This window comes from Anas platyrhynchos, chromosome 1 (genome assembly GCF_047663525.1).
Source record: "Anas platyrhynchos isolate ZD024472 breed Pekin duck chromosome 1, IASCAAS_PekinDuck_T2T, whole genome shotgun sequence".
Taxonomy (NCBI): Eukaryota; Metazoa; Chordata; class Aves; order Anseriformes; family Anatidae; genus Anas; species Anas platyrhynchos.
In genome coordinates this window covers 65347012-65361948 of record NC_092587.1, presented here as the reverse complement: position 1 = coordinate 65361948, position 14937 = coordinate 65347012, and the positions used below count along the sequence as shown (strand labels likewise).

General features: G+C 42.3%; 1 protein-coding gene across 25 annotated transcripts in view; it reads left to right on the top strand.

The window, feature by feature from the left end:
• Positions 1–14937, top strand: part of MICAL3 (microtubule associated monooxygenase, calponin and LIM domain containing 3) — a 161708-nt gene that overhangs the window by 141727 nt on the left and 5044 nt on the right. For 18 of the 25 annotated variants that reach the window (XM_072040058.1, XM_072040092.1, XM_072040101.1 and 15 more), the window contains 3 exons: positions 11294–11359; positions 13706–13805; positions 14808–14881. In XM_072040058.1, coding sequence (XP_071896159.1) covers positions 11294–11359; positions 13706–13805; positions 14808–14881 — 240 coding nt within the window. Of the gene's footprint in view, positions 1–726; positions 778–11293; positions 11360–13705; positions 13806–14807; positions 14882–14937 lie in introns of all 25 variants that reach the window. The other 7 variants (XM_072040077.1, XM_072040171.1, XM_072040107.1 and 4 more) reach the window with 2 other exon arrangements.

The following is a 14937-nucleotide window of genomic DNA, read 5'->3' as shown; positions in this document are numbered from 1 at the left end:
TGTCTCTTCCCTAAAGAATAATTATACAGTGCTAGACTCGTGGTGTACCTGTCTCTAGCAGCTGTGGACATGCATGTCTGTTTCACGCACACAAATGGAGGTTCTTCTCTGACACAGGTACTGTGTCATTAGCAGAAATCCATCTTCCCACACTTAGGTATTTGTCATTTGTGTCAGCACTCAGTGCCTTTTACTTGTTTGCTATACACACGCATCCTCCACTCACTCAATGCCAAGAAATCAATGCTTATACCTGTCCTGCAGCTTACCTAAGAAATTAGTCTTTCCTTCTGATGTTGCTCAGCATGAAAGCAACAAGAATAGCTCTGCTTTTGTCTACAAGAACAGGAAAGACTTCAGTGTCAAGACTGAAATACATGAAGTGTCTGTGTGTAGACCTCTTGATTTTTCTCCGTGGAAGCCCTTGCCTGCCTGCTGGGAATTTTCTCCTCATCTTCCCAACATGTTTGTGACACATATATATATGTGTATGTGTATGTTTGTGATACATACATATATGTGTGTATGTGTACATATATGGATAAATGAGACACATAATTATATATATATATATTCTATGTATGTGCAAACGTATATAGCTGCATGTTTCTTGTTGTTAGTCTTTTTTGTTTCTGTCTGTATGTCTTTCTCATATATTGCTTTGATTGTGTGGGGCTAGGGTGGGTATCTGATTCAATAACTGTCTTCACCAATTCCTTGTTATAGACTATTGGGGAGAGTCTTATTACAGTGACCTCATCGACTTGCATCTGGGTGGTATGTATAGCTGAACCTCTCGCTGACACTAACCCTGCTGACACTCCTTCCCACCCCTCCCTTTACCTACTTCTCCCATCCTTGGCTCACAAACAAGAAGAAAAAGTCCTTGCACATGACTGGCAGAACCCCTTTTGCAGCTCAGGAAGAGGAGATCCTGGCATATTCCACAAGCCATGTGTAAGGCTCCCTCTTCTGTTTTCCACAGTGTTAATTATTTCAAAATGTATTCACAGTTTTCATTCCAGCCACCTTCCATGCTGGAAGTAGAAAGCCATTCTGGATTTTGCTTCTCCTTTGCCAAGTCCAATTCTACCATCCAAATACTCTTCAGAAAAATATGCTAATACAATGGGAACTGCAGAACTGACCATCTCCCAGGAGCTAACAGCGCCCTAAAGGATTAGTTATGCCATTGCCTCCCTCTTCCCCTTCTGAGGCTCGTTTGATTCTTCCAGAGAAAACAGAGTATTTTGATGATCTAACAAAATGCTTCCTCAAGGGACTTGGGAAACAGTTGTAGATGACAGATACCTCTTCGTTCCTGTTTTGTCTTATCACAGGGTTAGGAGAGAATCTAAAGGTAGAGTTCCAGTCAGTTTTGGTGCAATCTATTACCAGTTTCCAGTCAGCTCAGTTTGCATCATCACACGTCTAATAAGCTTCTTGCTATGTTGTTGTGTTTTGTGTTTTTGTTGTGTTTTTTTTTTTTTTAAATCCCATTTAAGTGCCAAACATGTGAGCCTTTAGCCCATTTTTTTCCCTCACTTGATGACTGTAATGATGTCATCACTCTGTGCTGTCATTCTGCATTTCTTAAATTAAAGCTACTTCCTGAATCCCTTAGTAAGTGGATAACTTTTGGTTTATAAATGGCATTTGTTTAGCATTTGTCCATCTTGAAAATTGAAATTCCCTTTGCTCATTTAGTCACACCAAATCTATTCTTCTAAAACGAGCAAATCTGTCAGTGTATCCAAGAGAAGGCAAACTCTGCTAGGTTGCATTGTCATCTGAGTCTCATATTTCATTTGTCTTCTCCTCCAGGAGGAGGAGAAAAATCTGTAGCCAGCTGTTGGGAATGACTCCAAATTGTCCTGACACAACAGGCCATTCATTAAGAATATCCACATGGGCTCGAGTTTCAAAATGGAAGACTTTTTCTCCTTAGTAGCCCTAATTTGTTGCCCAGTTCCCCTGTGGTAATTTTGGTGTGATAGTCCTCCATTAACCCTGTGCTTCATTCACTGCTCAGTCCTTCTGGCATTCCTTCCTGGGGTGTCTTCTGCAGAGAGGCTCTGAAATTCTCTTCCTAAGTATGCCTATTATGGCTGGCCCATATCTGTATGATCCACAGTAGGAGCTGTAAAAGGGTTGATGCTGAATGACACTTAACAGATCCTTTTCCCCATCTAATGCTATTTCCACTATACCTCTCCATCCTCCCCTTCCTTCTCCTCCTAATGCCTCTTTAGAGATATCAGTGCCTTAAAATCACTGATGGTGGCTTTCAGAAAAGCAAAATAATTCTTACTTAAAGGGACACTGTCACTTTAAAAAATATTGTGTTGTAGAAAATCTCAAATTAAAACTGAATTTACTTTTCATCTTTGTTGTTTTTTCCATTTCTCTGAGCTCAGACAGTCACCTCAGAGTGGTCATTTTTGGTCTTCTATTACAAACTGTTTTTATTTATATGGTGACTTAGTCATTTGGGCTTCCAGCAGTCAGAGACAATGTTCACATTTTTTTTAAAAAATGGTTGATAGTTTTAAAAACTATTTCAAGTTTCTGCTCATCTCAAAAATACCTTTTTCTAAAGAAAAAAAAAATGTATTGGGCAGTATCCCTTTAAATGCAATGAGCCAGTATAGCCTGCTGGAGTATGTGGCTTTATAATTTAGTTTTGTTGCCTCTGTAATTTGCTTTGTATTTGCTTTGGGGGCTGCCAGATCACTTTTGCCAGAGTGGATACGTTACTCTGATGATACTTGTCACTATTCAGTGGCAAATTTAGAGCTCAGCTCTCAAAGTAACACATCTGTGCAGGCTGCTGCGTCTGGGTGGGGTGCCATTAAAACCCCTGGAGCCCAGTGTGACTGCATGGTCCTTCCGGAGCACTATAAGCAGTTAGAGCGGCAGCACAGATTAATTATTCTGCTGGCAATTTGTGTCTCTGAGGAACAGGCATGACTCTGAAGTCATGCTGTCAGTAGAATGATACGCAAACCACAAATTCCTTGAAAAGTTATCATGAAGTTGGTGATAATTTTTCAAGTGATTAAGGCATTAATTTAATCTGGATTTTCTTTATTCTAATGAGAGTTACATTTCATTTAGTTGTTACAGACTACACAACAACTTCTGCAAGGGTGTGGTAACTTCTGACATCCTGGTCAAGTTCCAGTTTGCAGGATTACAAATTGCTATCCTAACTACCCCTGTTGCTCTGCTCACATGCCATAATTGTCTCTTCCTGTCCTAAAATATCATGTGCTGCTGCTGTGAAGCAGATGTTTCATTTCATGCTACAGATGGTCCCATTTCAATTCGGAGTAATTATTCCTATGTGTATATTGTATGTTATGTTATAAGAACATTGCAAAGGTTGTAAAGTCAACTGAAATTAAGATTATGTATTATGTTGATTTACCAACAGATTTGTAACATTTAAATCCACTGCAGAGAACTGTGCCACTTACCCTTATGGAATAACTGATAGCAACACTAGGTTGTCATCTTCTGTGTAGATCCTCATGGAGAGGAAATGGGACATGGTCAGTGGATTTCACAGATGTTTGCTGGCAGCTGTTGAATGGTGAGACTTGAAAACATGGATTCTGAGTCAGACACTGAAAGGATAGGGTACTCTGGTGGATGAATACTCTTTTTCCCTTTTATTCACTCTTTCCAGAAAGTCCATGTCCTAATCCTATCTTTTTCCATCCAAAGCTCCTTACTCCACTTCCATTTTCATTCTCAGTTCCAATTTGTGCTTCTCAGACATTTAATTTCAATCCCTACATTATTGACAAAGAAATCCTAATGTCTACCCTTCAGACCTCCTGTTCTTCCCCACTAGTTGTTCCTAGTCTTTTACTCTTACTTCTTTTTTAATCCTGGTATTTCCACTGACTCAATCCACAAAGACTCCATCCCTGCCACTAGCTTTCTCACAAAATTTTTGGGTTCTGCTCCCTTTTCTACCCATTATTCTTTGTTTGGATGATCCTAAGTCATACCTTCTCAATAGATCTGTTTTCTTCCGCCCCGTACCTCTTGTGTTTTCTCCTCTCTGTCTCTTCTCCTTTAGTGGTTAGCATTCTTAGTCTCCTTGCTTAATTCCTAGTCTCCTTGCTTAATTAGTCCCAGCCTCAGCTCTTCCTTTCCCACCAGTTCCTTATTCCAGTTTACTCCTTGTCTGTGGAAGGTACCTCCATTGTTCCCTCTGCATTGAAATGGTCACTTTCCTTTTCCTTGCACCCAGCAGGGAATCCTTGAGGGAACAGCCCCCACACTCCAGTCTTGCTTTCCTCTTGGCTATACTATGCCAAGGTAAACAAGATGGGTGTAAGGAAGAGAGCTGGCATGTTTGGTAGTGCTGATTTCAGACATTCGTTCTTTCTTGACAAGATTATGAACATCAGTTAAATGGTTTAAAAAAAAAAAAAAAGAAAGAAAAAGAAAAAAAAGTGTGATTGTATTGTTTAGTTTTTTTGTGGTGTTTTTTTTTTTTTTTTTTTTTTCCTTGTTTAAAGCGTACTCTCCCAGAAGTTTACTTTTTATTAGCTTATTTAACATACTTGAGCTGACTGTGTACTTTAAAGTCCTGCAAATCTATTTCTACCGGGCCAGAGTCTGCTACACTGAAGTGGGAACTGTCTTAATTCCTGTGATTGACAAGCACAGCTCTCCTGCAAGAGGGCTGGAGTTTTAGGATAAATATTCTTTCTTGGTCTGCAGCTACTTTTGACACTGAAGTGAATTGGTAACATGTTTTCTTTGCAGTCAATTTAGAGCAGGAAAGAGAGTTTGATAAGCAAAACTTGTTAGAGTACTTGTTAGGTACTGTAAGCAAACAATTAACATTTACCTGATTTCTTTCTGCACACCTCTCACAGCTGCACACAAAAACTAGCAGTCTTGGAAGACAAGGCCAGTGTAGGACTGTATTATTTCTGATTACATTTTGAAATGCCTTGAGATCTAATAGGAGGCAGAAGACTTCTGTGCAGTCAATTATGTGTGTATTCTGCTCCACCTATTGCTTTTTCTAGTTTTTTTTAGCCTCCTCATCATTTTTTTATTATTTTTTCCTCTCTTCTACGGGATTCAGTTTATGGTGTTCAGTTTACATGGCAATTCAGTGGTCAATGAGTTTTGTCCAGGTTTCTTACAGTGATCTTTAGAGCATATTGTTATCGACAGAATAACAATATTCTGCTGTCAGAAACCTGGAGTGAAGTACTTAGGAGACAGCTGTCAGAATTCTTTCCTTCAACTTTATAATACCTGTAGTTGTGTGCGATGTTATTGTCCAGGAAGTGGTTTTCTGTATTCATGCTCTTTTACAACAGCTGCATCAAATAGTAAAGCTGGAAAGTTTTATTTTTCAGCCACTTCAGTTTCTGACCATAACTGATTTTTAAATGGTGGGAGAGTATTTCCTGTTCTTGCTGCAGTTTGTCTTACTGATCTCTGCTGGGCTGATCTTTATGTTAAGCACTGAGGTAAAATTAGAGCTCATCTGTCTGTTAAATGACTGATGGAAGTTGTTAGTAGAATAAGAATTTCTGAAGTGTCATGCTCTTAGCTTGTGAGGTTAAGTGCTAGCATAATGGTGCATGAGAATGGAGATTAGCTTCAGAGATGGATTTCCTACGCGGTGTTGCCATATGCTGATTTCCAAACTGCCCTGGTTAGTTTAGTCAGCAAAATAGAAAGGGAAGATTTTTAGATGCAAGATTTGCAAAGGAAATAGTGAGCTATAGGTTAGGGATAGTGGTGTCTGCTACCCTAAACTTTTCACTGTGCTTTCTTCATCCTCACTGAGTGTTTTTACTGCTGTTCTTCAGATTATGAAGAAGTATTATGTAGCTACAGAAAAAAAAAAAAGAAAAGAAAAGAAAAAAAAAAGGATAAAAACAGTCTTTCTTTAAACAAAAATAAGAAGTAGAGAAGATAATAGTCCAGTGTAACTTGCAACAAAGAACAGCATAGAGTGAAAAGGAGGTATATTTTCATGGTAGTTGTACATGTTTTCTACCTTGTTTTAGAGAGGTAGAAATAGCAGCTATGGCATTGAATCTTGTTGTGGCTCTTGATTTCCACCGTTTTATCAAAGTCTGTAGTCTTTCAAGTATACTATGGCAAGCAAGGTCTTTCTAGTCATGGCTGCATGAACGCAGAAGGATGCAGGGAGCGCTTCATTTAACAGAGGCAAAATAATTGCAGTCACTTCACTGATGAGCTGTGGCTAAATTGTTAGGCAGGGTACACTTGGGAGCTGGGATGTGCTCCTTTCTTCAATATACTGCAGCTCCTGGCTCAGCACTGGTCACCCTATGGACCTTTCTGAATTCCTCTGCTTGCTGTCTTTGGTCCTTGGGCTGTGGGCTGCTGACCTCTGCTTTGAAGAGGTCAGTGGATTGTTTTACAGGCACTTCAGAGAAGTTGGCCTGTGGCATTGAAAGGGAACAACTGGTGATCAACACAATCTGTTTGTGGCTCTGCCTTGGTGGGGAGGAGATGACAATTTTCTGCCCAGAAGCTGTGGTTACATGCAGGACTGTGTCTGACAGCACAGAGGGAACCTAAGAAGCGAATAGTCACAGAAATGGTTCTTCTCTTGCCCTTCTCTTACCCATCAGCTCCTTCAGAACAAACCACGTCAGTGGGGCAGTGGTTTATTGGGTTTGCATGGCGAGGTTTTGGTAGCAGGGGGTCTGCAGGGGAGGTCTCTGTGAGCAGCGCCCAGCAGCTGCCCATGTCAGACCAGAGCCAGCTCCAGACAGCTCCAAAAGGGACCTGCCACCAGAGACAAGCCAGAGAGCAACACTGGGTGGGCCTCAGGGAGAGCAGATTGAAGAAAGGGGAAAAAGCCTGCTGCACAACAGCAGCTGGGAGAACGAGGAGTGAAGCAGCCCTGCAGCCCCCAGGTGAGTGCAGCAGGAGGGCAGGAGGTGCTCCAGGCAGGCAGCAGCAGTTCCCCTGCAGCCTGTGGGGAGGCCCCTGGTGGAGCAGGCTGTCCCCCTGCAGCCCATGGGTCCCCCATGGAGCAGATCTCCACGCTGCAGCCCTCCCATGGGTGGAGGAGCCCCCGGTGGAGCAGGTGGATGTGGCCTGGAGGAGGCTGCGGCCCATGGAGAGCCCCCGCAGGAGCAGGCCCCGGGCCAGAGCTGCAGCCCGTGGAGAGGAGCCCATGCAGGAGCAGGGGGTCTGGGGGGAGCTGCCCCCACCCGTGGGGGACCCGTGCTGGAGCAGTTTGCTCCTGGGGGATGGATGGACCCCGTGGGATGGAGCCGAGTGGGAGCAGTGCCTGGAGAGCTGCTGCCTGTGGGCAGCCCCCGCTGTTTGGGAAGGACAGTGTCCTGTGGGAAGGACCCCACGTGGAGCAGGGGCAGGGACGCTCAGGGGCAGGGAGCGTCAGAGAGGAAGCCTCAGGGGCTGACCACAACCCTCATTCCCTGCTCCCCTGCACTGCTTAGAGGGAGGAGGAAGAAGAGGATGGATAGGGAGAGGGGGGAAAGGTGTTTTAGGGTTGCTTTTAGTTCTCACTAGTCTGCTAGAAGATAGGCAATAAATTATATGAATCTCCCTACACTCAATCTGTTTTGTCTGTGATGATAATTGTTGAGTGATCTCCCTGTCCTTATCTCAAGTCCCTTCCATTGTATTTTCTCCTCTTTCCCTTTGAGAAGGGAGAGTGAGAGCAGTTGTGGTGGAGTTCAGCTGCATAGTGGAGTAAAAACACCACAAGCTTGTATTGCTGCTGCCTGCAGCACTCTTCCCATGCTGTGGATGAAGACCTGTGCTGCCAGACCTCACATGTTGTGTTTTGTTGTTTTTTTTTTGTAGTGAGGGACATTAACAGAACGGCTGTGGGGTTTTGTTGTTGTTTTGTGGTTTTTGTTTTGTTGTTGTTGTTTTTAATTTCTTTGACAAGAGTTTTTTTCCATCTGGCCTTGACTCTGTGGTCAGGAAAATTTTCTTGCAGTGATGATGTTTTTAATTTGAGCTCATGAGGAGGTGATTTTTCTTCTCTAAGCAGTCATGAGAAAGCTACGCTATATACTGTAGGTTTAGTGATGGCTTTGAGAGAAGTGAGAAAACACATAAGGATTTATGTACTGTAATTAAACAAGTGAAGGGCAAGGTAAATGAGACAGTTTTTTAACACCATATGGTGAACTAGAGTGTGCTTTTTAATAGTACTGAATGAGATGCTCAGCCTTGACCCAGGAGTTTGTTTAAACATAAACGTGCACGGTGAGAACTCTTGCTGTATAGTTGTATGTTTTAAAAATTATCTTTGTCAGGAAAGTGAATGATCTGATGGTACACTCAGTATCTGAATGTGTCAGTGTGCTATAGGTGATCTTTTCTCTGGTTCTCTTTCTGAAACAGTTAAGAGACTTTTTTTTTTGAAAGCCTTATCTGAAGGTATAGTAAAATATATGATCTGGAATACACTTAAATATTTGTTACTGAAAAGATTGAAAAAGCCTTCTTCCTTTCAGGAAATTTGATAAAATCTTTCTCTCTTTAAAATTAGAAAGTTCCTATTTCAGTCTGTGTATGGTATGTGTACCACCTGTATGAATACTTGTGTTAGCAAGGTTGGGGAGGCAGTTTTCATAAATACCACTTTAAAGAATTAAAAAAAATAAAATAAAATTGCTGCATTATATGTTTTATAATACTTGTGACTTCGGATTATAGCATCTTTCAGAGCATAATTGGTACAGTTTTCACCAATTATGCAGCTTTAGAGAACTATAACAGGTAAGTTTTCAGGTTGCACTTCACCCTGTCCTCATTATTTAGTAAATCAGGATCAGTAAATAAGGATCACTTTAAAGGCTTGCTAATCATCCTGGGATGGACAGAAGTTGTTTTGAAAGCAACTGTAATGATCTTGTAACCTGTATTCACTGATGCAACTATAATTTACATCTGGATTAACTGGAAAGTGTTTTAATAGTGCAGGTTATGTTCAGTATCTTAACTGAAGAGCACGTGAACATTTCCAGTAGCAAGATTATTATAGATAATATGGACTTTGTAACTTGATGCAAGGACACATTTCCTTAGACAAGAGTGGGGAGGTTTATATTTCTGTTAAAAAGAGAATATCTAAGAACAAATGAAGAAAAACACAATTATAGGGAGCGTGTGGGGGGTCTGTATTAGTCTTCTGCTATGTAAGTCTTGTGGCTTTTTACCAGAGACCAAAGGTGTTATCTTTTCCTAGGATGTGGCATTTTGCTTGTTGATGACAAAAGGTGGTAGTTTGTGGCCTTGTCACAATGTGGTGTGTTCCTATACCAGGTATTTATTTTCAGATCAAATATGGCAAATTGAGAATTTTTCACCAAGTCTCTAAGCCTGTAGTTTGCAATTTAGAAATCTAACTGCGTTTCAGTCAGCAACATCCCTCACTCCCCCCAAATTCTGAATGAAATCTCAGACCCTGAAAAACTGAAGTGAATTCTTCATACAGTTAAACATCCATCTCCTAATCTCCCCAAAAAGGAACTGGTAGGCCATTAATTAAGAGTATAAAAGCTTATATGGGAAACTACTGATGTTGAATAAGATAGGATGTGAAATAAAAAATGTAATGGGTATTGTGCACTAAATGCTCTGCTATGTATGGAAGCTTGTTCTTCATGGTGGGTAGCCTGTGTGGTTTGGTGGGTTTGGGGCTTGTTTGTGCTCTTGTAACCTAGATCTGTGAAACGGCAATCATAGGAGAAACAGCTTTAGCAGTTTCCATTTTAAATGAAGAAGTCAGAAAATTCTGAACAACTACAATTAAGGCTCTGGTACTGTCAGCTAGCGCTGGTACAATGCTTTATTTGTAACTGTCACATGCCGACTGTGGAACCCTTCCTGATGTTGCCCCTTCCTGCCCCCAGTACAGAGGCTTCTGCCTGCCTGAGAAAGCCACGCTGCTCGGTCACAGGCTTTGAAGCCTACGTGCTCTCCCTCTCACTCCAGTGTGTCCTCCGTGTGCTGGTCTGGTTCTGTGATGGTCCCTTCTAAAGCCTTCCCAGTTTGCCGGTAGTCTGGAGTTTTGTAAAGATGTTTCCAAACCATATATATATGTCAAGCTCTGCTGACTTCTCCAAATTATGAGTTATTCTTGCTGTAATATTGTTGTGGAGTTCATGCTATTCCCAACACACAAATGCCTTCTCTTCAATGCAAACCCTATTCAAATGCGGTTGTGCATTGAGAGCAGTGCTTCATTCTGATAGCTTTGACATTTCAGACTCTTTGGCTTCTTGGTGCATATGTTCTCCTGTAACTATTAGTGATATTGGTTATTTTCTACCATTTCTTTCTGCAACATGAAATACAGCTGAAAAGCAAATTCTCAGTGTTAAAACAGCTGAACCACTGTAGAGATGAGAAATATTTATCCTTCGCTGGGTGACAGAGATGATGAAAAAGATTCAGTAAGTCACTGATACTAACAGAATTTGTAAGCTTTCGAAATGAGAATGTCGAAGGACAGCTTTAAATTTACTGTTTTAACCACACAAAGTCCTCAGTTGATTGTTCCGCACACAGACACTGATGTTAATATTTTTTTTACCCATGTAAAAGCTGATTCCCCTTGTGAGCACTGCAGTCCAACTGAGACGTGTATTTACCATGCCTGACACAGCAGATCCTAGCAGACAGGTTGCACGTTAATCAGATTCTCCCTGCAACATTCCCTGTCTGAAGGAATTATTTTCCATTAAAAAGGACACTTTTACCATCAGTGGATGCTGCCATGGTGGTAAGAGCATGGTCCTGAGAAAGATTTACGGTAGAGTGGCTGCTTACAGCTGGTGTCGTATGCATGCAGGTGAGACTTTTTGTAACCCTGCTTGAAATTTGCCATTTATCAGCAGGAGTTAAATGTTCATCTCTGCTCATCCTGACATCGTGTTCACAAAATATTTGGTTAAAAACGGTGTGATTGAAAATGTATGTTAGGAAGAAGTCAACAATAGCCTCCTGCCTGAAGGAGGAAGAGTTCACCAGTATCTCAGCCTACCTCTTATCTGTTATCTGTGCTTACTAGGGACATTATTCATCTGTAGACTGTATCCCTTGTTTCTGCTTCTCCATTTCTTGTATTTTTTCTTTTCTTTTCTTCTTGTGTTTCCTTTCTTTCTCACTCTTACGCTTTTTGTCCTTTGCTTGTCTTTTATTTCACCCCTTTCTTCCTCTTCCGTTCCACTTCCAACTTCCTCTTCCTCTCCTGCCTCTTCCTCTTCCTCGTTTGGTCCTATTGAAGTTGAGCCCAATGCCGGGACACCACGTCGTAGACCTCTCTCCTTCTGCCCTTGCTGTGCCCATGAAGGTAACGTAACCTCACACGCTCCCCGTTCTCCTTGACCACAGCTGGGTTTTCGTAGCAGAAGTAGTCAGCGAGTGACCACAAGGTCCCAGCCCCGTCCCCACCCTTTTCTTGCTGTTTCCCCAAACCAGCCTTCTCGATAGCAACCTGATAAACAGCTTTTGTGGGCCTGTGGCAAGTTACTAAAGGTACAGTATCCCTTTGGCTGGTCCCAGCTGTGCTAGGGAGGGTGCAGTGACTGGGAGGGACGTTGGCAGCAGCTGTGGGAGCAGCAAGGTCACACTCAAAAGTTTCTGGTTTTGTTTGGTGGCTTCAGTTTACCCATTCCTCCTGAAAGATGCTTGGAAGGGGTGGGGTAAGGGAAGAAAATCTCCTTCCTTACGTGACCTTTTAATTAGTATATATGGATTAAAGGAATACTGTGTCTTTATAAGGACTGGTTTGCAAAACATCCTTGAGCTTTAAAAGCCAACAGACCTTAAGCTAGACCAGTTTTCCCTCATCTGTCTTGCTGAGCACATTCTTTAACTGTCCCAAATGGAGTTTGCCATCAAGTTTCCATTGCCAAGGCATGGGGGAAGGGGGCTGTTTATGTGTGTTCATGGTGTAATTTTGCTAACCACTTACTCTGCTTCCCATGGTGCTCCCTCACATCAGTTGTCAGTGCTCCCTCTCCAGTCCTTCCATTACTCCTCTGCTCATTGGCTGTTTGAAAATATTTATATATTTCATAGGTCCGTAGTCTTGTGTTTGTTTTTTTTGGCTTTTCCTTAGAGGCATTTGTTTTCTATACATCCTGGCATCGGAAGGGATGGGGAGACTTCCCAGTGCTCTCATGGCGCCACGGCACTGGACATCTGCATGTACGGTCTCCCTCTCCTGTCGCCATACGGGCATACTGTGCAGAGACGCTCAGAAAGGCATGCTTGGAACTGAGCAACACATTCATATCGAGCCCAGGGAGCCCCAGGCTCTTGGGGCGGTACAACTGGGTCTGGGATTTCCCAAGGGTCTGCTCTTACAATTTTTGGAGGGCAGGTATTCTTGGACGAAGCTGCAGTGTACAGGAATTGTAGGGCCACCTTTGTTTAGCTCCAGTGCAGCACTTCTCTGGTGAGCTCATAAGGGTGAAGGCAGGCCACAGATGTGAATTAACTAGCCATTGATGTTATACCTGAGTAGTGCTTCCCAGAGTTAGTGTACTAAGCTCGCTGCATGATTATTTTGGCATCAAAATGGCTATTTAAGAGGTTTTTGCTCTTGATAGCATGACTCCAAAATAACAAGCTCAGACCGGGGGTGTTAGTTACTTCAGGATGCCTAGGTCACACGCAAGCTGGTGGGATGCAGCACCCAGAAAATGCTGTAGAGCGTGATTTGAGGCCCTGCTCCTGCCTCCATTTCTGTGCAGGTAGGCGCATTGCTGGTGTCTTTGTTGGTATAAAAGTCATGGCACTCATCTGCAGATAGTTCAGCGTGGATTCAGTGACCCAAAAGCAGGAGATTGCTAGGAGGAGCTTCCCTGGTAAGCCCTTGGGTTTGATAAATTTCAACAGGAGGCTTTGGGATCAGCACCCTGCAGTTTATTCTACATAACTCCTGACAGACAGGAGATTGATCAGTGGCCTACCGAGTAAGCCTAGGAGTTGGTTTGGCAATAAATGAAATAGCAACTGAGAGTTCTGTATTAGCCCACGATTTTTTTGCTTTTGCTTCTACATTAGCAAAGGTGTCTGGTGGTTCTCTTCTCCTTTCCAGTGCTGATGTGCAATATGGTAGAAGTAGTTTCTGTGTTCGCTGTGCAGAGGGAATCTTCAAGGTGGCTAGATGCATGTGGCTAGTAGGAGAAGTCAAAAAAAAAAATTAGTTAGCTATTGAAATGAGAAAAGATGAGATGTTACTTTTTGCCAGTAAAATAAAGATTGAGGACGTGCAATTGAAGCAAATCAGGGTAAAACACATGGAGTGGCAACTGAGTCAATTTCTGATGAAAATACACTTCAGGAACTGGCATGAGGAACTTTAAGACTTTTCTTCTAATGAAAGGAAAAGTGAAATATTTAACAGAAGTCTGGGCTTTCCACAGTAAGCATGAGGAAGAAACAAGCAATCACAAGAAAATCAGAAAGCAAACAAAAATCAGGCTCCAAAGACAAGAGAATCCTTTTGGAGGTGACTTCCACTCTTCCGTCTGCTCTAGGCAAACTGAATGGACCCGGCTTGGGAGTGCTCTGGCAGCATCTTGCTCGGCTTTCTTTGCACATTTTGCCCCATTGCTGTTTTTGCCATTTGGACTTGTAAGGATTACACAGCGTTACCTGGAAATTTATCGAGTTTCTTTCTTTGCAGGCATGGGAAAGAAGGATGATCCCAAGCTGATGCAGGAGTGGTTCAAGCTGGTGCAGGAGAAGAACGCCTTGGTTCGCTACGAGTCCGAACTGATGATATTGTGAGTGAACATGCCAAGCTTCAAAAGAGGGATTATTTTAGAAACAGTAGTAGCAGATCTGTCACTGCTGTCTTCCCCGTAATGCCTGAAGGTCAGCAGTCTCTCAGGTTGATTCTTGGCTGAGATACGAATCAGGGTCTGTTTTAGAAGAGTGCTAGAAGGAATAGTAAGGAATGTAAATTCCAGCTATTTATGTACGTGCAGAAGTATGGTTGTTCAGCTCCGAGCCTTTCCCAAGATGTTCTGGCATAAAACATAAGTTGTTCACACAAGTGTCTTGAGTTACACAGAAATAATCCATGATTCTTCCTGGTTTTGGTAGAGTTCACTTCTGAGTGTAGCCAAAACTGTTTAATTCCATCTCCTTTGCCGTGTGGGCCTCTTCTCTGCCTGTAGAGGGACTCTGGTGCTTCCCATTTGGGCTCAGATGAAAAGTATTTTCCCTGTCAACAAAACAGGGAGTTTTCTCAGTCTCCATGGTGCAAATTCACTGAAATTAGTTTCTGAGTATGTCAGCTGACCTGGGTAGTGTGGAAACTCAGTGTCTGTTTCAGTGTCTGTGTCAGAAAAGCCCCAAGGTGCTGTCTGCATTTGAGTCTGAAAAGGCAATGTCCTGGCTTGTCCTCAGTTGGTAAATAACTTTTGTCTTTAGAGTGGGAAGTGGGAGGAGATACATAGAGGTAAAGTATGATTTTATGGTGATGGCAGCTTTGTTTGTTCCTTCACACTGTTTTAAATTTAATCAACATCAAATTGCTCAGCTTTGTGTATTGCACTTCCTAGCTGAAGGCAAAGAACCTGAGATACTGAAAGTACATTTGCATCTGTAAAATATACAGTTCTATATGGTAGGTATCTGTAAAGTTGTTCCAGAACAGATTGATAAAATGCACGACATATCTAGAGGGGGGCAGAAACTGAGAACAGATATGGAGCAATTGTACAGAGTATTTTGATACTCTGAGTATTTTTGTTTGGACTCCTGTTGTGTTTCCCTTCCAGTGCTCGGGAGCTGGAACTGGAAGACAGGCAGAGTCGATTACAGCAGGAGCTCCGGGAGAGGATGGCAGTGGAAGGTGAGAGCAGTAAAGAACATTTCATAGTTTTTGTATGTACATACTGCTAGTCTCGT